Here is a 21,051-nt window from a genome sequence, read left to right as displayed (position 1 = left end):
CTGTTTGTCTTGCAATGCTTTGTTAATTTACTCTGTAAAGGAACAAACTAATATTTCAATAACAGATCTGCTGTATTGCAGGCTTCTTTCTCTGAATGTCTCCTAAAATTTCAGCTCTTAGATTGGTTATACACAGATGATGCTTCTGGCTCCAGCTTCTAAAAGCTATTGTGACCCTTAAGGTTGTGATAATATTCTGAAGAAATAATAACACATGGTGCTGTTTCTCTTCTCTAGGCATCTGTTGTTTGCTGTTTCAGAGCCAGCATAGTAGATTTCAGGACTTCTAGTGTGACCTGATACAGGCATATATACAATTTATTCCCAAACAGAATATAAAACTAAACTTTTTTATATATATAAAAATCTCTGTTGTTATAGTAACTTACTACAGGGTCAAAGCACACACAAATTTTGTTTTAGGGACAATATATCCATTTCTGGTGTCAAAATTTCATTCAGAGAAATTGTGGAAGCCCTGTAAGAATGATGCCTGAAACTTAATAAATAAATAAATAATTTTTTAAAGAATCCTTAATTCAAGAGCCACTAATGGAGACTGCGTAGTTACTTACCAGAGAGCTGGTTAAGAGGCAGCTTTAGCATAATTGGTTATTATCAATGTGTAGAAAAGGGCTTTGTTCATCTGGCAGAGACATAACAGGGATCAGTGCTGATACTGGAAAAGGATTCTTAGCATACTGTTGGAAAGAAATACAACAATCTTTAACATTATTTAGAATTAGGATTGGATGTATCTTTGTAACATTTTTTTCAAATTTGATTAAATGCAGGAAATAATGAGCAAGATACATGTTCTCAAACGGTAAAGCATGATGATTTTAGCTCCTTGTATTAATTTATGATGACTTCTTGATTAAGTCTTTTTCAGTAGGGCTAATTAAATAAGGTGTTTTGTCTGTTAGAGGAACATTTTGCTTTTCTGAAAAATACTTTTTTAAAAATATTTTTTTAAGTTCCACAATTGAATAGTTGCTAGCTGCTAGGGCTGCTCATTTATGTGGCAATGCAATAAATAAAACATCCCTTTTTTAGAAGTAGTATAATGTATGTCATGTCCATCATCTGTCAAAAGTAATAAATCTAAATCACTGGCCCTCAGGGACGCGCAAACTTGTTAACTTCAAAAAATTCCATTTGTTTAAATATTTGGGGTAGTTTTGTTGTGTAGAAATTTTAATGGTAATATTTTCTGTAAATGTTTAACCTTCAATAAGATACAGTTTAAAATTAATGTTCTGAGGTATAGATGATACATTATGTTTTGTGCTAAAGATAATCTATATTCTCTGTGTACTGGAGTACATGAAGGCTGCAAGCAGTTGAGTATATCCATTTGGAATTGAGAATATGTAGTTAAAAAAAACCCAAAACCCAAACAAACACAAAACCCAAAAAACTAAAGTAAACCTAAAAAAAACCCCACAAACACCAAAATCCCCCAAAACAACCTGTACTTTTGCAGTGAGGATTATTGCTGCTCTTTACCAGCGGATAGGGTTTTTTTGCTCTGATGGAAATTCTGTGAATGAATTTTGAAATCAAAAGTGGTATTGCAGTGTGTTCTGCTAAAAATTTGTATATTCATAATGTTGTGTTGTCTGAACATGTGTCTGATAGTAGAATTTGGTAATTTCAGGGTAAGCATATTTTAAATTGTTTTAGTTCACCCAAGATATTACTTGATCTGTTTTATTCTGATGAAGTTGTGTTAGGTTGTGACACCTTCACTTCTGTATTACTCATATCTCTGATCTCAGCTGGACACGAACTTGTCTTAGACCACATGTAAAATAAGATGATCTTTCTCAAAACCAAGGTTGCATAGAAAGCATGATACCTGTTCTACCACTGTCCTGCAAAATGAAAAATTAGTACTGCAAATCAATTACAATATAAAGCTGAAAAGGATGCATAGATTGCATAGTCTGATCTGAAATTGATAATCTTTTGATTTGAGTTGAATCACAGTTGCAAGATTCCATTCATCTATTTTTTTTGTCCTCTAATGGTTAACTTCAACCCTTAAAATTGGGGTAGGCTTAATCCTGGTGCTCCCAAAGCCTGTTGATGACTCTCCCATGCACTGAGAAAGCGGGCATCTTTGTCAGGGTCCTAACTGTAACACTCTTGCAAATACAATACAGTATTTTCGTTGAGCTTTAGCTGTTTATCATCCTCCACTTTAAGTCCTTCTCAGTTAATTTATGTGAGGAACCCATGAATTTCAGTAGGTTAGCTAGTCAAAATACTTTGCTTCTGGTAAGAGTTCCAGGCAGCACAAAAAACCAGCTATCGGCAATCCTTAAGTTACTCCAGAGGAATCTTTCATCTCTGTTTCAGTGTTAATATTGTGGCCTGTTCATGGAATCTTACCCTTTCCTTTAAGCTGTTTCCACAAGCTCTTCCAAAGCTGTACTAAGAAATACCTGAAAAAATACTTCTGTTAGTTTCATCAAGGGTCATACTAAGCTGTGAAGTTCAGAAGGGTGTTTCAGTTGCTTAAGTAACAGGAGAATGAAAGCTTCAGGACATACTTGTTTATTGTAAACAAAGCTCTATCAGATTACATCTGTTTGGGTTTTTTTTTCAAAATTGACAAAATCTTAAATTTTAAATTGAACATTACATTTTGCTGAATTTGACAGATTAGGATGCTGTCTTCAGAGCTCTTCCCTACTTTTTTTGCAATCTGTTTTCATTGTAGTTTCAGGTGATCAGCCTTGTAAGGCATGTAAGATATAGTCAGAATACAGGCTTTTAATTACATATGAAAGAGAAAATGTGATATGCAGTGTTTGGCAGTTGTACTGCTACCAATGCAAAAAGTCAGAGGAATAAAGTAAAAGTAGTAAAACAAAAGTAAAAACAAGGTATTTTTGTTTGTGCATTGATTCTGTTGTGTGTACTGTCTTTTGTCCTCAAAGTCAGGACAAGATGTCATACTGATCTAACTTGAAACTTTCTCATTTAGAAGTAGTAATGAAAAAAAAATACCATACAGCTGAATGAAATCATTGGTGTGTGGAACTTTGAATTTGAATGTGTCATTTGTAACGGGCAGATCCCTGTGGTCTAAAGGAGCTGGTTTGCCACCATATATATGTTAGTAGCTTTCCGGAATTTGGAACATGATGCATTTGTAGTGAACAGAATGTTACAATGAACTGCTGTTGTTTCTGTACATCATGATAGTTACAGGCCAAGCTTTTGAGCCAGCACAGAAAGAAGGCAGCGTTAGTTTCTGAGGGGATTGACTTGGTTTAACACTGGGTTTAATTTGACTGTCTTTTCACATTTGCTTCTATATTCTGTTATCTCTCCCTCATAACTTCAGAATCTCAGCCTTTTTGGGGTCATTTGAGTGATTTCTTTATACAGTGTCAGCTTCAGTAACAGCACAACTTTTGAGTGTTGTTATTCCTTGGCAATGCATGCTTCCTTCTGTGAAGTTGACTTTGGTTTCTAAAATTAATTTCTTGCATATCCTCTTAATAATACTGCTGGTTTTGCCCGTAAGCATATCTTAAATAAAACCATTTTCTCTTTTGGAACAGCTTTTACCTGCCAAAAAGTTTTGGGAACCTGATGATTCAGCAAAAGATGGACAAAAAGGGATATTCCTTGGTGATGAGTGGAGAGAGACTGCATGGGGAACTCCTCGTAAGTGATTGATGTATATGTGTTGAAAAATAGTCATGTTTACTAAATAGTATTTCAAAGTAAATTAATATTATAAATTGTGTATTAAATTTTATTTTCCTTTGATTTTAGTTGTGAAAAAGTATAGCACACTGGTGGTTTTGTGCCAGTAACACTTTTTGAAACAGATTTGGAATTTTTTATATAACTTAATTTGGATCTTGTTTAATATTGCCTCTGAAATGCAAAACCATTATAAGTTGTATTTTTTTTTTTTTACATACAATAGATTCATTTATTTATTTGTTTTTAACAGACCATTCTATGTCCCAGCCTATTATGGTACAGAGAAAGCCTGGACAGGGTTTTCATGGAAACAGTGAAGTAAATGCTGTATTGTCTCCACGATCAGAAAGTGGTGGCCTTGGAGTGAGCATGGTAGAATATGTGTTAAGTTCCTCTCCAGCTGATAAATTGGATTCCCGGTTTAGGAAAGGAGCTTTTGTAAGTAATGCAGTGTGTTAAGCTTGCCTAGTTACCTGCTGTGGTCTTACTGTCTTACATGGTTATATTTTCTACTCTATTTGTCCATTTTTCTTTTTTAACTCTTCTCTTTAGAAGGAAGTGTATAGTGCTATCTGTCTGTCTTTCTTGCTTGGAGGGGGGCAGAAGAGGGAAGTGGCTTGGGAATCATGACTGAATAGCTGTCCAAAAAAAAAGTAGTTTCCTAACACCTTTAAATGAAGGTAGGAAAAATTGCAAATAGCTTAATATAAGATGTGTGATGGGCTTTATTCTAGATCTTCCTATTCTATGTTTCTGTGTGGGTTTGTTTTGTACTAGGATGTTTTAACTGTATAAAATAAATGATCAAATATGAAGTGTTCCTGCTTTAACAGCACCGCTATAGTTAAGGTTGAGTTAGCTCTTCCATTATAAATCTTGGCATTCCTTTTCACATTTTGGCAGTTATTAATTGCATGTGGTTGAAACTTGATGACCAAGTTGCCCACCAAATGCAATTTCATTGAAAACAAACTGTTTGTATTGTTTACGTGCACTGTAGTGTAGAATTAGGTCACCTTGTGGTGCTCCTATTGTGTTCTGTTCAATATTCAGAATCAAACAGATTCTTTTTCCTCAGGGCACTAGAGATGCTGAAACAGATGGACCTGAGAAAGGAGATCAGAAAGGCAAGGCTTCTCCATTTGAGGAGGACAAAAACAGAGATCTTAAACAAGGAGATGATGAGGATGTTACTAAAATAAATGGCAGAGGTTTGCCAAATGGAATGGATGCCGATTGCAAAGATTTTAAGTAAGCTTTTAACTGTTTCTTGAGAAGACAAGCATGTCTCTTAAGGGCATTATTATAGTTCTGGTTTGTGTGTCAGCTTTAAACATTACCCAGCTGCAGAATGATTCTTCCTACCTCACGTCCTCCCTTTCCCACTGTGCCACATGTTTCTTAGGATGTCATTAATGTGTGTGTCACTTCTCATGAGACAAATTCATCTTAATGTAGTAATTATTCAAAGTAAATGGGTACCTTCAAAATGTGGTGAATTAGAGGGATGAAAACTTTAATCCTTTTAATTTCAAACTAAATTCCTTTCTCTGCTTCTTCATAATATTCTAACTTTTGCATCTGATTGTTGTAGAGAATAAGTCCTACAGAATTTTAGTTTTCCTTCTAATTCCTAACAATTATTTCCCCATAAAATTGTTTATAGAAGCCATTTATTTGACTAAGGAGAAACAATGTATTTGCCTATTCTCACAGTTAAATGTCACCTATACACAATATAGAATGGTGTTGTGGTTTGGTTGTTTTCTTAGAGGAAGAAAAAACTGGACCAGGCTCAAGCTTCTGAAATGTGAACTCCTATATGACAGCACAGCCAGACTGTTCTTTCCTAATCTAAACTGCATTTTAAATTTGGTATTTTTAAAGGCCTGATCTTTGTTTTTAAATGACTGTGGTGCATTTGTAACTGTCATACAGAAGCATTAACAAGATCAGAAAAATAGACTGCTGCTCATAAATTTGTATTAATGTGATGAATGTGACCAAATAGTTGTGGTTTCATTAGTTCGTATTTGAACAAGTATATTAAAATGCATGTTTGAATCCCATACGTAAGTATTCCTACCCTTTCTACCTGAGGCTAAGGAGGGATTCTTCAAGTCTATTTTTCAAGAAGTATTATTGAAAAGAATAATACCAAGCATATTGGAGAGCTCAAATTAGCTCCTTTCGGATGCGTGCTGCAATACACACAATAAAGTTACCTTCAATAATATTTACAGAAAACGCAGAATGAATTTTGTCCTGCTTTTCTTTACCAGTATCTATTTCAATTTTGAAATAGTTGCAAAGGACCTTGTATTTTTAAATAATTTCTTTTAAATAATATAAATTAGTGCAAAAAAGCATCCAAAGCCAGTAAACCTCTCAAAAAAACCCCAAAAAAGGCCATCTAATTTAAATGGGCCGTATAAAGTGGTGGTATAAAGCCCTCCAAACAGAGGTTTATAATTGAAGTATTGACACAACTTTAACTATAGCAACAGAACGCACCAATGTAAGGAGCAACCTATATTAGGTAAACTTCAGTATTAACAAAGAAACTTTGTCCTTTCCTCCTCCTCGTATTTTTATTGTACTTACAGCTTTTTAAAACTAAAATATGTACTGAAATAACTGCCTTTTTTCCTTTTGGTCTTCATTTTGTTGATGCTATGTGTCACTTGGGAAGAATAAGGAATATTGAATGGCCTCACACTCAAGCTTTGTATATTGAGGAAGACATGGTTGCTAGCTAGGGTACTTAGAAGGTAGCCGGTATGTTACAGATGATCATCATGAAGCTGGTTGTTACATTAACAAATACTCTAGTGTAACTGTGTTACCTTTGAAGTATTTTGTCCAATGTAATAGATCAGACAGTATTGTTGAATAAACTCACTAAAAGACTGCTTTCTAGCTATACAGTCTTTGCGGTTGGTGTTAGCAAATACTTAAGTACTGGCAGATTTCTTTGCTTTAATCTTGTGCTTCACTGAGGAACAGATATTTCAACTTTGGAGCCCTGAAGAGGGAGGAGAACAGGTAGTATTAAGGCTGTGTCTCCATCCTAGAATTAAGAGTGTACCATACTGGTCTGGCAGTGTACTGCTGGAATAAATGTCATTTCATCGTGCAAGATGGTGTTTTGTATTTGAGCCTAGTTTTCACAAATCAAGCAAACTTAACTGGAAGTTGTTTCTTGAGAAAATAATTAGTGAGTTCTGCCAACACAATAATGCTATTAAGGGATCATAGATTCTCTCTCGTAATTCCTTCCTAGTAGTTGAGTTAAATTTTTGCCAGTAAAAATTGGTAGTCTAAACAATGTGCCCTGACACCAACGGTCGGGTACCACTCCAAATCAAAGTACCCTAAATCTAACCAAATATAGAGTTGGGAATCTGTTGACATCTCACTTCACATGTTTGCCTGTATGTGTTTATAGGTGCACAGAAATTCCCCTGTAGTCAGTGGGAATGTAGTCAATACAGCCAGTGGGAGATGAGAGAGCAATTCATCTTTTATCCTAAAATAAACACCTGATGACTGGTCAGTTGAGTTGCTGTTTAGGCTCTGTCAATGGTATTAACTAGATTTTCATCTCCTCTGATGAGAGTTTCAACGCTGGTGCACCTAGAGATGTGTAAGTGTAGCTATTTAGATCTCAGTTGCTGCCAGCCCTTCGTATTTGGAAACTGAACCTTCAGGTGTTTGGCACAGTAAACAGTTTCCAGCTCTGTATCTCTGTCTTACTGTCAGCAGAAATCAAACATCTGTGTTTTGGTCCATTCTAAAGATTTTCTTTTGGAACAACAGACTATATTTATTCTTAGGGAAACTGAGATGGAAACAGTGGGATTCTATTATGAACACGTTTTTTCCCCATACCAGTCATCAGTGTAGTGTAGTCAATTTTAAGTGAGTTGTGTAGGAAATGAAATGGTTTAGTCAGATGCTAAATGAGGTGGTTGTTGATCTGTTTTTCTTAAGGTAAAAAAAAATAAATATGTATTGCTTGCTTTTGAGATGTGAAAGATACTTGCTATATCATATGTTTGTCTTCTCCATTTGAGTTTTATGGTGTCTTGCTCTCCTTTGGTGTGAGATGCACTTAGACATTTGCTCTTTTTCTTCTTTTTTTTTTTTTTTTTTTTTTTTTTAATTTTCTCTTCAATGTATTTTCTAACAATTCCTGTCACTCCCAAAATGCAATAAAGAGCTATCCCAAAAGTTACTGGTGACCACAGTTCACTCCATTTCACTCAAAATAGCCTCAAAGATTAGTTTATTTTTCTCACAGTGATTTGAACAGCTGTATAGTCTTTTAAGTTTTTTTTAAAGAATAAATAATATTATGTTTTGAAATTAAATGTGTCCTTTATCTTGAGCCATTAGTGCATGCTGGTTAAAGTTGTTAAAATCAGTCTGTTACTTCCCTTTGTAAAGTCTCTGAGTTCAGACATCCTTTTGAAATAAAATGATGTACTCTGTCCATGGACAGATTTATTTAAGGCTGAAGAGTCTTATCTTGAATTTCTTCTTAACAGTCGTACCCCTGGAAGTCGACAAGCCTCCCCAACAGAAGTAGCTGAACGCTTGGGCCCCAATCCCAGCACCACAGAAGGATTGGGTCCACTTCCCAATCCTACAGCCCACAAGCCTCTGGTAGAAGAATTTTCAAATCCGGAAAATCAGAACCTAGATGCCATGGAACAAGTTGGTCTTGATTCTCTACAGTTTGACTATCCTGGCAATCAGGTACAAATGGACTCTTCAGGAGCTACTGTAGGACTTTTTGACTACAGTTCTCAGCAACAGGTTAGTACTGGACTTGAAAACATGCTGGATTGGTCCTTTAAGTTGTGCATGATCCTGTTTGGTAGTCATTTAAGCGTATAATGCATTTAATTCAGTTTTGTCTGTGGCTTAGTCAAAGGCAAATAAATATATACTTAATCTAAAAGAATAGTGGTGCATAATTTTCTAGTTTAGTAACTTACTAGGATAGAAGCTTGGCTTAAAATACTTTTTGTAAGTAAATCCAAGTATATTATGGCCCTGACTTCTGAAAACTGAAATGCATATTTTTCTTTTTTTTTTCTTTTCCAATAGCTTTTCCAGAGGACTAATGCTCTGACTGTTCAACAGTTAACTGCAGCCCAGCAGCAGCAATACGCACTGGCTGCAGCTCAGCAGCCACACATAGGTGAGGTTTTTGTGAAGTACAGCAGGCATTCCTTGCAAAAGTGGGTGTGTTGCCTTGGTATAATCTTTTCAGCTTACCCACAGTATTCTGATTCAAATAGATACTGATCAGTTGGCCCATTTTAGTGTTCTTCTGAAAACAGCTCAGAATGACTGCTAAGACTATCCTGTCCTTAGAGAAAGTTTTGTTGTGTAAATTTGTCTACTTTGAACAGTTGTATAAAAAGAAAAATAATTTTTACTTGTATATCACAATAGTTAAACTTCGGAAGAAAAATTCAGAAAGCTTTCCTGCTATAAGTAGTGATAGAAACACACTAGCTTTATTTACTAAAATAAAAAATAATGCAGTTATTGCAGTTTAGTATTTTTGATAATCCAGTTAAAAACCCTTGTACAGTAGGATTTTGAAATCAAACTTCCGTGGTGCTTAATTCATTCTTCCTTATTATGGCACCTTTTAAACAGGTAACTCTTTATTCTTGTGGGTACCTTTATTTGTGATGGAATTAGTTCTTTAGGAAGTGTTTTTCTTCTGTCCTTTAAAAGTAATTCAGTGAATTAAATGCATGAAGTTCTTAGTGAGCTGGCAACTTGGCAAGGAGGCTGTATTTCAGTGACAACAGTTTTGTCTGTCTCTCTGGGGATGCTCTGTGTTTAGGGTGAGAGAGACTGGAACGCACATGAAGCAGTTCCTTATTAAAGAAAGGGAGCTCCTAAAATTCTGACACTGTAGAGCAAGTTAAAGGTCCTGCCCTTCCCGTTCTCTGCCACTGGGCTGCTGAGGTGTGTGCACCCATCTCCCTTTTCTGCGAGGGGAAAAAGGTTCTGAGGGTCAGAAGGCCAGATGGAAATACGAAGTAGCATCTCCAAAGGGATGTGTCCCATGTTCTCCTGCAATATGGTGACAGTTTTTTTTTCTCACCGGCTTGTTTAGCTAGCTTGTGAGGCCTGTTCAGACTGGAATCAGCAGTCTGTAGCTGGGGTTTATGTGGCAGCTCTTTAGTGTTAGTTGCTGACTAATGCAGTCTTAGAGCTGGGAACATGGCAGATTGAGATGTTTGTGTGACTCCAGGTCCTGTCTTCTGCCCGTCTTTGACTTCTAAACTGCAGAGGAGCCCCTACTTAGTATAGTGCTGTCTGACCGTCAGTTGTATCTTGCCCCTTTGAAACGCAGCCTCTTCTGATATGCATGTTAGTAGAAATTTAGTAAGAAGCCTCCTGTTTGGAAGGAGGAACATAGTTTGCGCTGTGCTTGCTGCACTGGTTGCTGCCCCAGTGTTGGAGAAAGTACAGGAACCTGACTGAGAGGGGAAAACTCTTGAGTCGTGATGCTTTGTTTGAGTTTCTTCAGTTGTCTCCTTCCATTACAATCCTTATATCAAATTTGGATTCTTGAAATAAGATTAGCATCTCATACCTGGCTGTTTAAAAGCCAGGTATCTGATCTAAACTACCTGGTTAGATATTCTTCCCCCCCCCCCCCCCCCCCCCTGTCAGTGAAGAGAGATCTGTATCTCTCCTAGGTGATTCATTCTATCTGGCTTATTCACTTAAGACACTAGATAATTTGTCTGATAAGGATTTAGTTGTAAGACTAGTGAAATTTTTAGATAATTAAAGTTGGGCAAGGTAAATTCCACTTTGAATAATCCCATCTATATAAGAGTAGGTAAATATGTATGAGATAAATCTCCTTGGAGTCTGTAGATCCAGCAAAACAAAGCTGTTAGGCTGTGGGATTAGTAAGAAAGGACTGGTGAGAAGACATAGAAGTGTTGATTTCAGTAACGGTGTACCTGCTCTTAGAAACTTCCAAAGTACAAGCAGTTCTGATTTTAACAGATATGCTTTGTGATTTGGTTGGTTTGATTATGATGATGCTTGCTAAGTATGTTAGCTATAATTAAACTCTGTTTATTACTGTAGCAGGCGTATTCTCAGCAGGCTTGGCTCCAGCTGCTTTTGTGCCAAACCCATACATTATCAGTGCTGCTCCTCCAGGTACTGACCCATACACTGCAGCTGGATTAGCTGCAGCAGCTACCCTAGCAGGTAACTGAACACTTTCTAGTGTCTATCTTGATAATTTTACTGAATGAAGTCAGAAAAAAACCTGAAATCCGTCCTGTTTATTCTCTTTAAATGTATTTCTAGGAAGGAGGGACTTGAAGGAAAATGAATACTGCAGTATTGAAAAATTTCACTAAAATGTAAAGGGATTAGGTTTCTGTTATATATCGATTCTCATTATTTCTTTCCACTGGACTTACATACACAACAATTTGGTGTTTTCTGTTCTAAAAACATATATCCTTAGTAAGGTTTCATCTGACATTAGTAGTTTATATTTTCAAAAGATGAATCAGCTAGCCTTTCCTTGTATGTTTTTACTTGGCACATTAATTTTCTCATTCCAGGTTTTCTCATTCCCATTGGGCATGAGAATAAAGATGGTCTCCAGCGTTTTAAGAGGCCCAGACAACAGATAAACCCCAAGCCCAGGAAAATATCTTAAAAAGTTAATAGATATTGCTGTGAAACAACACTATTGAGTATTCAAGGTCCAGCTAGTGCCCAGATCTGAGCATAACGCTTTGAAAAAAACCCCGGTATCTCCAGTTGATGGTTTCACAGGAAAGGCAGTAGAAAGAACTAAATACATGTATACATAATGCATTATGTGTACAATACAATGATACAGAGAGATTGTTCTTCTGCAGGTTCTTTATCAATAGACTGGAAGAGGTAAGTGTGCCCACTCTGAAGTGTGATGTAGTAGGCAGGGGAGGCAGAGGCAGGAGTTGTGTTTATAAGCAAAGGAAGCATATTGGAAAGAGGCATAGTAGATGATCAAAGTCTCAGTGTATCACTATGGAGGATGGATTTGGTTCGTTCTGTGATGCTCTGAAATATTTTTTTTTTTCAGCCATGGAAACTGATTTTAAAAGTTCTTTGCTATACAAGCTTTGATTACTCATAAGGTTTTTTTATTGTCACTTGACTCTCACAAGTGTATTTGTTTCTTTGTGGAGAAGGTATGGTTTGATGTAAATCCTTTAAATGAACCCACTTGTGTTCATGTATCCTTTTGGCTAATAGGGGAATTCGTTTCTTTTTAATACTAATTTCTGGTTTGACATTTAGATCAATGAGGGATGCTACAAACAATATAAACAGTTGTTTTAACTAGCTGCAATAGATGGAATAATGATGTTTTCTGGTTTTAGGTCCTGCTGTGGTTCCACCTCAGTATTATGGTGTTCCATGGGGGGTGTATCCAGCCAATTTATTTCAGCAGCAAGCTGCAGCAGCAAATACCACAGCAAATCAGCAAGCAGCTTCACAGGCACAACAGGGACAGCAACCGGTATGTCCTTCATAAAGATGTGCATTTAAAGCCTTTCCTTAACCTTGTATTTTCAGTATATAAGGATCAGGGTGTAGAAAACTGTACGTAATTCAGATGTTGTGTTGTATCAAATAACAAATGAATATTAAAAATTCTCAATTCCCTTACGTTACTGATTATCATTCCCTTACTGCATACTAAACAGCTTATTTTGAAGTCCTGGTTTTTTAAATAAAACCCATTAAAAACAGTTCCTTTTTTCCAGGGTAATATGTTGTTATGTTTATGTCTAGATAATGCTGCCTGTACTGTTGTTAAAAATTTAATGTAAACTTAAAAACTAATCTAGAAACCTAATATAAGGAGATTAAAAGAGATGTTTCAGTGATTTTAGGAGGATATTTTGTCTTTGAAGCTTGATGAAGAAAAATCTGCATTTTTATTAATTAGCTGGAAAAGAACGGTACACTTTTTTTGTCACTTTAAAAAGCAGGGGCATAAAGGTGCTGCAAATCTGTTGCCTTGTGTATTTTTATGTGACAGAGTAATTGTATTACAACATCTCCATGTGCTATGTTATTTTTGCCTCGGTAAATCAAGAGTAAGCAATTGTTACAAGAACTTGTTGAAATTTTAATTTCTTTAACTTTTTCTATTCCACAAAGGAAAAACTCAAATCTTACTTAGATCTTGTGGTTGAATTAATGTAAAAAATAGTTTTTTATGAGCTAGCAATATGGTTAATTTCAACGCCATTCTTACAAACTTAATATGAAAAGGGAATTTGAGTTACTGTAAAGTTCCAGAGTAGCTTCATCACTGTTTTAATATTCATGTGGATCTTTCCTCCTACTGCTTATTGTTATCAGTGAACTGCACTGAAAACTGAATGTGTGTCATCTCTCCAGTGTTTCTTGCTTCATCTATAAAATTAATATCCAATTTCTGCCAATCGCATCCAAGATACTTTATGGGGATATATTGTAAATTGTGTTTCCTTCTTATTTTGGACCTGAAAAAGGTTATTTTAACCAAGAGGAATAGAGTAGTGGCAAAACTTGAGATTGCTTTTCAATCAGATTTCGGGAGGTACACTGTCAGAACATCATAGTAAGCCTGTGCTGCACCATGATGGGAGTGTTGTGAATAAGTGAATTCTTAAAATTAGTGGATGCATTTTTTACAGCACTGTTGGTGGTAATTAATTAGACAAGTTACTACAAGCCCTGAAGTATTCAGACTTAAAAAATTCAGTTGTTTGAAAATAATGTAAACAAGTGTGTTTATCAGGGAAGGTGTTCAGTAATAAATAATGCCGGTCATAAATGTGCCACTCTTACAATTTTTTCTTCCTTTATACTCATAACTATTGATGGAACATACATGAGTTCTGCTGTCCAGAGCAGAGCAGGTATTTTATTGTCACATTTGTCAGCAAAATAGTTTATGCCTTTTGTTCTTTGTACGTGTATACCCTTGAAACCAATAACATGGAGTATTCCTGAAATGAAATTCAGAGCTAAGTGACATCAAATGGACAAAGCAACTGTTCTAGACCTTTTAGCACATAACAGGCTTGCTTTCTTACCTTTTAAGGAAAGGGTGTCATACTGGTCTCTTCCAGGTTCTGCGCACTGGAGCAACTCAGCGCCCACTTACTCCCAACCAGGGTCAGCAAGGGCAGCAGGCAGAGTCACTTGCAGCAGCTGCAGCAGCAAATCCAGCTTTGGCTTTTGGTCAGGGTCTTGCTACAGGCATGCCAGGTATGTATGTTCTCAGTGGATTAAAGAGAATCACTAAAAGTTAAAATACTTGTGTTATCTAAGAACAGATTAACTATCAAAGTCCTGTTACATTTATGCTAAGCTGCTTAGAATTGAGTTTATATAGTTTTATATTGTTCAGTTGGATTAAAATACTGGCACAGGATTCTCAGACCGTAAGAAATTCCTCTAGCACTTTTTATTTGGAGCATTTTCTCTGTCCTTACTACGAATGTATGCACAAGGAGTATTGTAGATTTTTGCAGGACAATTTCATACATAATGAAGCAACTACATGCTGTCCTAAAAGGTCATGAGCATCTGGTTACTCTGATGCAACAGGAAGTATTAATTTGTCTTTCTGCAGTAATTTTTTGCTTGTGTCATATAATAAAAAGAACAGTCTAAAATTGAATTCATAATTAGGAAATTTAAAACAAAAATACCGCTTAATCATCTCTGAAGACTGCAACATGCTTGAAGTGGAAGTACTCCAAAGCTTGAAGCCTCAGATTCTTTTAGTGTGCATGGCTTCCGATTTATCTGGGGAATGGTTGGTTGGAGTCTCACTGCACATGTCATAAATGCATAATGTTAGCTTTAAGTATCACATTTAGGTGTTTGATACAATTACTGAGCAAGAACAATTTAAGTATACTTAGCTGTTCTTCAATGTGAAGATTAAGATTTTACATAGTTAAGCTAGATAACGTCGATGATAGCTGCAGATGCATTTGACTTGTATGGGTTCTCTTCTGTCACCACTACTGTGAAATGCCTCACAACCTATAGAAGTCAGTTAGTTGCTGGATGCTTGGGGACTGCATTGTGCGCTTTACCTCACACAGTCATATTTTACACGTTTAGCTGTGGAACAGACTGGCTCCTGTGATTTCTTTTGTCTGTTGTGTTTTATAACTGCCATTTTTATTTATTTTCGTGCAGTAGTATCTTCAGCTTTTAGCATCTTTCTCTCACCTAAAATGAGGAGTCAACAAAGTGTGCTGTTACAGCACTTGTCAGGTATCTCGGTGCCTCACCAAAACGGTGGAGAAGGCCTGCAAACAGGAGTATCAAAGATGCTGTAAGCATCTTTGCAAAAGCCTCAAAGGTTTTGCTATACCTTTTTTTCTGTGTTTTGGGATGTGTGTGTGTGTTGATAGTTACTTATTAGTTCCTGTTTTGGACATGGAGCTGTAAAACCGTGGAGTGGTCCGTGCCTTGTAAAAAGGCTGTGAGATTTGACTTGAGTCAGATCAACATTTGAAACCTTGACCCAGCCCAAATTTGTGACTCCATTATAGGAAGATGTAAAAAGAGGTTATTTTCAAAAAGAAATAAATAAATAATTCAAGGGCTGTTCTTAAACCCACAGAAAGGCCCCTCTCCAAGTGGATGATTGGGAGTAATACCGTGTGGTAAACTACATAAACTCAGTAATGCAAGAGCCTGTCCTGCGAAGACTGGGCTGGGACTTGAAGATTTTTTTTCCTCTTCCACAAGCCCCAAGAGGTTTTGTGTGAGGGCAAGAGCCTTTTTGTTCAGTTTCCATTGTAGGTTGCTTCTTTGTCCCATCTGCCGCATGCTTGGATGGTCAGAGAAAAACTTTATTCACGTGATTGTATTTCAGACTGTTCTATAATAGGAATTGTTTGCAACTGGCTTTCAGCCTTACTGACCATGCTCTTAGAGGAAATAGGGCTCAAAATATAAACAAAAAGGACATTTATTTTCTCAGTCAGCACAAGATGGTTTCATAGTGAGTCATAGGGAGTGCTTGGTGATTCCTTTTTTTAGGTGGAGAAGGCTGAAGGATGATGAAATGAATACAAGCCATTTTAGTTTGGAATCATGATACTCTTTTAGATGTCTGTATTTGAGCTAGATACTTAAGGCTCCTTTTTTAGCTAGCGAAGAGAAATAGGAACTTTTAGTCTTGATTCATCTGCCTCTATTTTAGTTGCCTGATTTAGGATAAAGTAGGCATGGCTCCACGTGTGCCTCTTTCTAACCACATACTTTAAAATTGGGTCAAGATGACTAAATTACATCTATATACCAAAATGTGATTAAGTGGATCCCAGGTAGTAACCACGAACAACACATATAATGTAATAAACAAGCAGAAAATATGTGAAAATCTTATTTCAATGGACTTAGATGTTTAACAAGAAAGTGTAGGTCCAAACAGTTTTTCAAGTGTTTGAATATTCTTTACAGGGAGAATATTTGTACTTTGGTTTCACTGTGAGCTAATAGATGAGAGTATATTCTTCAGCTTGTCCATACTGCTGTTTTTAAATTTTCAGCTGCTTTCTCCGTGTCACAGCCTTCATGTTGCATAAAATTAATGAGCTATCCCAACTATAGGATTGTTTTATTTTTCAAATTTGATATTTCGGGTATTTCTGCATTAATTTAGGGAGGTATATTCAAGTAGCACTTCAGGCACATATCCTAAGTGCAAAGAGAGAGTGTCTGAAATCCAGGTTACTTTTCATGTAATATTTTTAAGTCTCTTTCCAGAAGAATTCAGGTTCTTTTTTAAAACTATCAAAAATTAAATGCATTTTGCACTGGAGTTGTACAATTACATTTTAAATTCTAGTCCTAATTTAACAAGTCTTTCAGTAACAAGGATTTTTTAAAAAACAAAAGTTTCTGATTGAATAAATACGCAAGACAGAGCGTGCTCCCAGTTTCATCATAATATGATCAGTATGTTCTTTTCTACGAATAAAACCAGTCCTCATCACAGGCAGTGGCTGGGCTCGGCTTAGTCATCCAAATTCAGGAATCTACATGTGACCTCAGTTGTCTAAGGAGTCATTGTGCTCAGTGAAGATCTTCCTAGTGCAGTTTCTGTACAGAGGCTGCAGAGCTGCTCAGCGTACCCTAAAAGAGATGTCTAGTGGCAGGTCAGCTTAATCCCTCTAGAGGCTTCATTGATTGCATTGGCTAGATCATATGCAACTTAAAATTTTATTGAATTCATGCAAGAGAAGCTGTTAGTGTTGCCTGTAGTGGTGCATCTAGCATACAGGTGGGCATGTAAATTGATTTGTCTGAATGTGCTGGTTTTGTATAAAGCATTAAAACTCAACAATTTCTATTGGCATTGCATTTTTTTATTACCCAGAGGAATTTGGAGTGTGACATTACGATGGGTCATGCATTCTCTGCTTCCAGATGAACCAGAAGTCAGATTTAGTTGTGGTGGGCATACAGGGAATTACAGTATTGGCAAAGTTATAGAAAGTATAAATCACTGGTAAGATAGTAAGTTAGGAATTTGATTTGCGAGAGGGCAAGTGCGGGAATAAGGCATTGCATGCCTGTCAGAACAAATGAAAGGTTACAGTGGTTCGGGTTTTGGTAAGCTTGGGAGACTGAAGACTGCAGCACTTAAGGAAAGATGGAAGACTAAGAGCTGAATAAATCTTCAAATCCATATGTGGAGGAAAATAACTGGATCTTGGGAATGTTGAGAAGGGAGAAGCTGTAAATTTTCTACACAGGGGGAGATGACTACAGTGAATTGCAGGTTATGCTTCTGAGGGGAGAAAGGGAAAGGTGTCAGGATGGTAGTGTTAAAAGGGGCAGATAATGGAGTTGGCAGTAAGAAGTGTCACATCTGTTAACTTAAATGGAGTAGAGAGAAGTGACAAAGTTTGACATACGTTTGGGTGTCATCAGCAAGGAAAGTTGCATAGAGGGAAGGGAGTAGGAGATCTGGGCAGAGCTTTGTGGTATTACATGCAAAAATGTGAGAACAGAGTGTGAAGTATCCAGAAAGACACTAAAGAAATTGCTGGATGGATAAAAACAATGCTAAGAATGGGCTGCAGGAGCCAAGAGAACAGACTTCCGTGCGTTCTTTAAGAACATTTAAGGTTTGTGTGAAAAGAATCCAAAAAGTTTTCGGTCTGTTTTTGAAGACATTTAGAAATCATTTCAAGAAAGCACACTACTGGTAAATCAGATTGTTTACTTTTATATTCCCTGCTGATCAGGAGGCAGTAAGTGTAGATAGAGAGTTGAATTTTAAAATAAAAGGTGCGATTAGGAAATCGATTAGGAAGCAAAGAGTATGTTTTAGGTTTTTGGTTGAAGTGGAAGACCATGGTAAGCTTGAATGTGAATGCACTGAATGAGTTTTATAGTTAATTTGGAGGGGGAATTGCACAGCTGCAGGGAGATGAGGATGTGATGGAGAGGTAATAAAAACTGAAAGGGGAAGAGAAAAGGAAATTAGAGGATCTGGGAAGTTGTCATTTGATCTTTGGTAAGAGTGAAGGCTGGGAAATAGTTTTATCTTTGTGCAAAGTTTGTAGAACACTGAAGGAGGGAAAAGCAGAAGACTTAAGTTTTGCTATGGAAGCTGTTCAGTTATTTAATCTGAGATGGTCTCTCTGAAATCATTTTTGATGTCAAAGCTAATAATTTTATACCTTTGAGGCTGGAAATGCACTTGGCAAGGTCTCAGCAATTTCATAAATAGTTTTACGTTGCTTTGTTTTAGTAGATTAGAAAGCGGAGAGGCCTTGTATTCTAGGTCAGAATGCATTCATTTCAGAGATTAGGAACATAGATGCACCCATCAGTTCTCGTACACAGCTTGAACTTTCTGTGGTGGATGTTATCTTGATGCTAATGACCTAGCTTATTACTAATTTTAAATGACCTGTTTGTGGGTGGCATTACAGATAAGATAGTGGTAAGGAAGTATCGAGAGAAACTGGGCATTTTGTAATGCAAAGAGCAAGTGCAAGTTGTTTCCATTTAATTCGGCAGTCATACTAGTCAATTGCTTTAGAAGATCTAAAATGAATGTATTAAACTGCATTAGTGTTAATCCCAGTAGTTTTAATTTATGCAATACTGTGTAAGTGACCTTCTTGGGTTTTTCTTTTCCCCAAGTATTTTGTATTGGAAAATAGACTGCTTTACGTTGTGGACCTAAAGTCATTTAAAATGCTGTGTATTAGTTTCAGATGAGCACAAGGGTGTAAATATATGATTAGTCCTTTTTGTATACAGCTATAGCATTATCTGTGGGTTTGAACATTAGAAGAGGGTAGGTGGACATGACAGAGTAAATACCTGTAAGCATTAGCTAATTGTGAGTTCTGAAAAAGCAGGTTTTTATGATACAGCAGTAACAAATGGCGGGACCAACATGGTATTATAAATTGAATGTGCTATCAGTAAAAGTAGAAACGATGTAGGTACTAGTAATTAAATATTGCAAATATATGCAGGAACGTATGTGGTATTATAAAGACCTTTCCTGCTGTGTCACTAATCTGATATTCTATGCTGTATTCTGTACAGAAATACAGTAAAACAAACAGCGGCCACTGTCGCCTTTCCATACCCTGGGAATGTAGCAGCCTTTCATAGTGGGGAAGGTGGTAGAGCAGTACAGCACAATTTTGTAGGTGGAAGAGGGGTGGCACCTAGAATTTGGACCTGCGTCTCCAGCTTCCCTGCCGAGGACCATAACCGCTAGGCCAGTAGGCAGGTGGTGGTTATACCTCTGTTTTTGAAGCAAGTCATCTAGGTAGAAGAGATAACACAGTTGTTTTAGAAATTGAGGAGCAGAAAATACGACATGGAAGCCTGGTGATGGAAGTACTGTCCTGGAATTAGAGGCCCAGGTCTTTATGTTCAGATCCATATATATTTCAGAGAACTCTGCCAGACCTATTTCTGAACATACATGGAAACTGACTGAAAAGAATATGCAAAGTCTTGGTTCTTACATGTACAAAAATAGATGTGTGATTTTTGCAATCTTGACTTTTTTCTTAATAGCATTAGTATATATTTGAACATGGGAGGAATATCAAAATTCTCTTGGGTCTTGTTTTATTGCTTTATAAGACTAGTCAACCTAAAAATTACATGGTGTTATCTTTGTCAGCACCTTTTCTTAGATTATCCTAGCTCTTGTCCTCCATTTTTTTAAGGGATCTTATTCCAGTTCTTCTAGTTGATTATAAAGTGTCAGACCTATAAAATTAATTCTTCTCTTGCTCTTGTCCTAAATAAAGGGGGGGGGGGGGGGGGGGGGTGTGTTCGCTCCTTTTTGTCTCTTGCCTTCATTCATAGCTTGTATCCTGTTTTCCTTCCTACTACTTGCTTTTTTCCTTTTTCTCTCCTAGTTCCAACTCTTAACTGTCAACTGAATGAACTTAAACTTGGATTACAGTCTTTTTTTCTGTAAAATTGACTGATCCAAGGTATTCCTGCACTTACTAGCATTCTTTTCCTACTGTTTTTGTAGATACAGTTTTAAGTGTGGCTAAGTCATGTATGGAATTGCCAAAGCTGCATTTAGTTCAGCCCTTCAATTGTACAGATTTCTGTACCTTTTCCACGTACAAAGGAGTACAAGAGAAATGTAGACTATCTTAAAATACTGAAAGAAACTGATTCAGTTACGATCCAAATATGACCAATTGTGTTGTTCCTCTACCTTTTCCCTGTGGCATTAGAAACTTCCTTTGTTAACCTTGAAAATAAAATTCAGATTTAGACTACTAAATTTAGCTGTTACTCTGTTTTTTTAAAAGCTATGTAGAGCATTCCTAAATAAGATTTTTGTCACACTGTTTTACAATATTCACTGCTTTTTCTTCTGATGTCCAGTTGACGTTCTAAGGTAATACGGCAGAAATGCTGTTTTCCCCCTTGTAGTTTGTTTTCAGAATATTTCAAGGTGAGAAGAAACACAGACTATATGAGACTATCTGTACTACTAATTCTTGTATTCTATGTTGTGTAGGCTATCAAGTACTAGCTCCCACTGCCTATTACGATCAGACTGGTGCCTTAGTAGTAGGCCCTGGAGCAAGGACTGGCCTTGGAGCACCAGTCAGATTGGTGGCCTCAGCTCCTGTTATAATCAGCTCTGCAGCAGCACAAGCAGGTGAGTACTTAATCCTGCATGGAGGCTTCTTCCACTTTTATACTGAATCTTAACAGTAATGTTGC

General features: G+C 36.7%; 1 protein-coding gene across 19 annotated transcripts in view; it reads left to right on the top strand.

Annotated features, from left to right (window-relative positions):
• PUM2 (pumilio RNA binding family member 2) overlaps window positions 1–21,051 on the top strand; it is a 73,548-nt gene that overhangs the window by 29,336 nt on the left and 23,161 nt on the right. For 14 of the 19 annotated variants that reach the window (XM_014276135.3, XM_027798582.2, XM_055712977.1 and 11 more), the window contains 9 exons: window positions 3,579–3,684; window positions 3,980–4,167; window positions 4,808–4,980; window positions 8,280–8,550; window positions 8,845–8,938; window positions 10,867–10,992; window positions 12,168–12,307; window positions 13,914–14,052; window positions 20,843–20,986. In XM_014276135.3, coding sequence (XP_014131610.1) covers window positions 3,579–3,684; window positions 3,980–4,167; window positions 4,808–4,980; window positions 8,280–8,550; window positions 8,845–8,938; window positions 10,867–10,992; window positions 12,168–12,307; window positions 13,914–14,052; window positions 20,843–20,986 — 1,381 coding nt within the window. Of the gene's footprint in view, window positions 1–3,578; window positions 3,685–3,979; window positions 4,168–4,807; window positions 4,981–8,279; window positions 8,551–8,844; window positions 8,939–10,866; window positions 10,993–12,167; window positions 12,308–13,913; window positions 14,053–20,842; window positions 20,987–21,051 lie in introns of those variants that run through there. The other 5 variants (XM_055712978.1, XM_014276141.3, XM_014276136.3 and 2 more) reach the window with 3 other exon arrangements.

The sequence above is a fragment of the Falco cherrug genome, chromosome 6 (genome assembly GCF_023634085.1).
Source record: "Falco cherrug isolate bFalChe1 chromosome 6, bFalChe1.pri, whole genome shotgun sequence".
Classification (NCBI taxonomy): Eukaryota; Metazoa; Chordata; class Aves; order Falconiformes; family Falconidae; genus Falco; species Falco cherrug.
The sequence above is the reverse complement of the archived record's forward strand: the minus strand, read 5'-3'. Positions and strand labels throughout refer to the sequence as shown.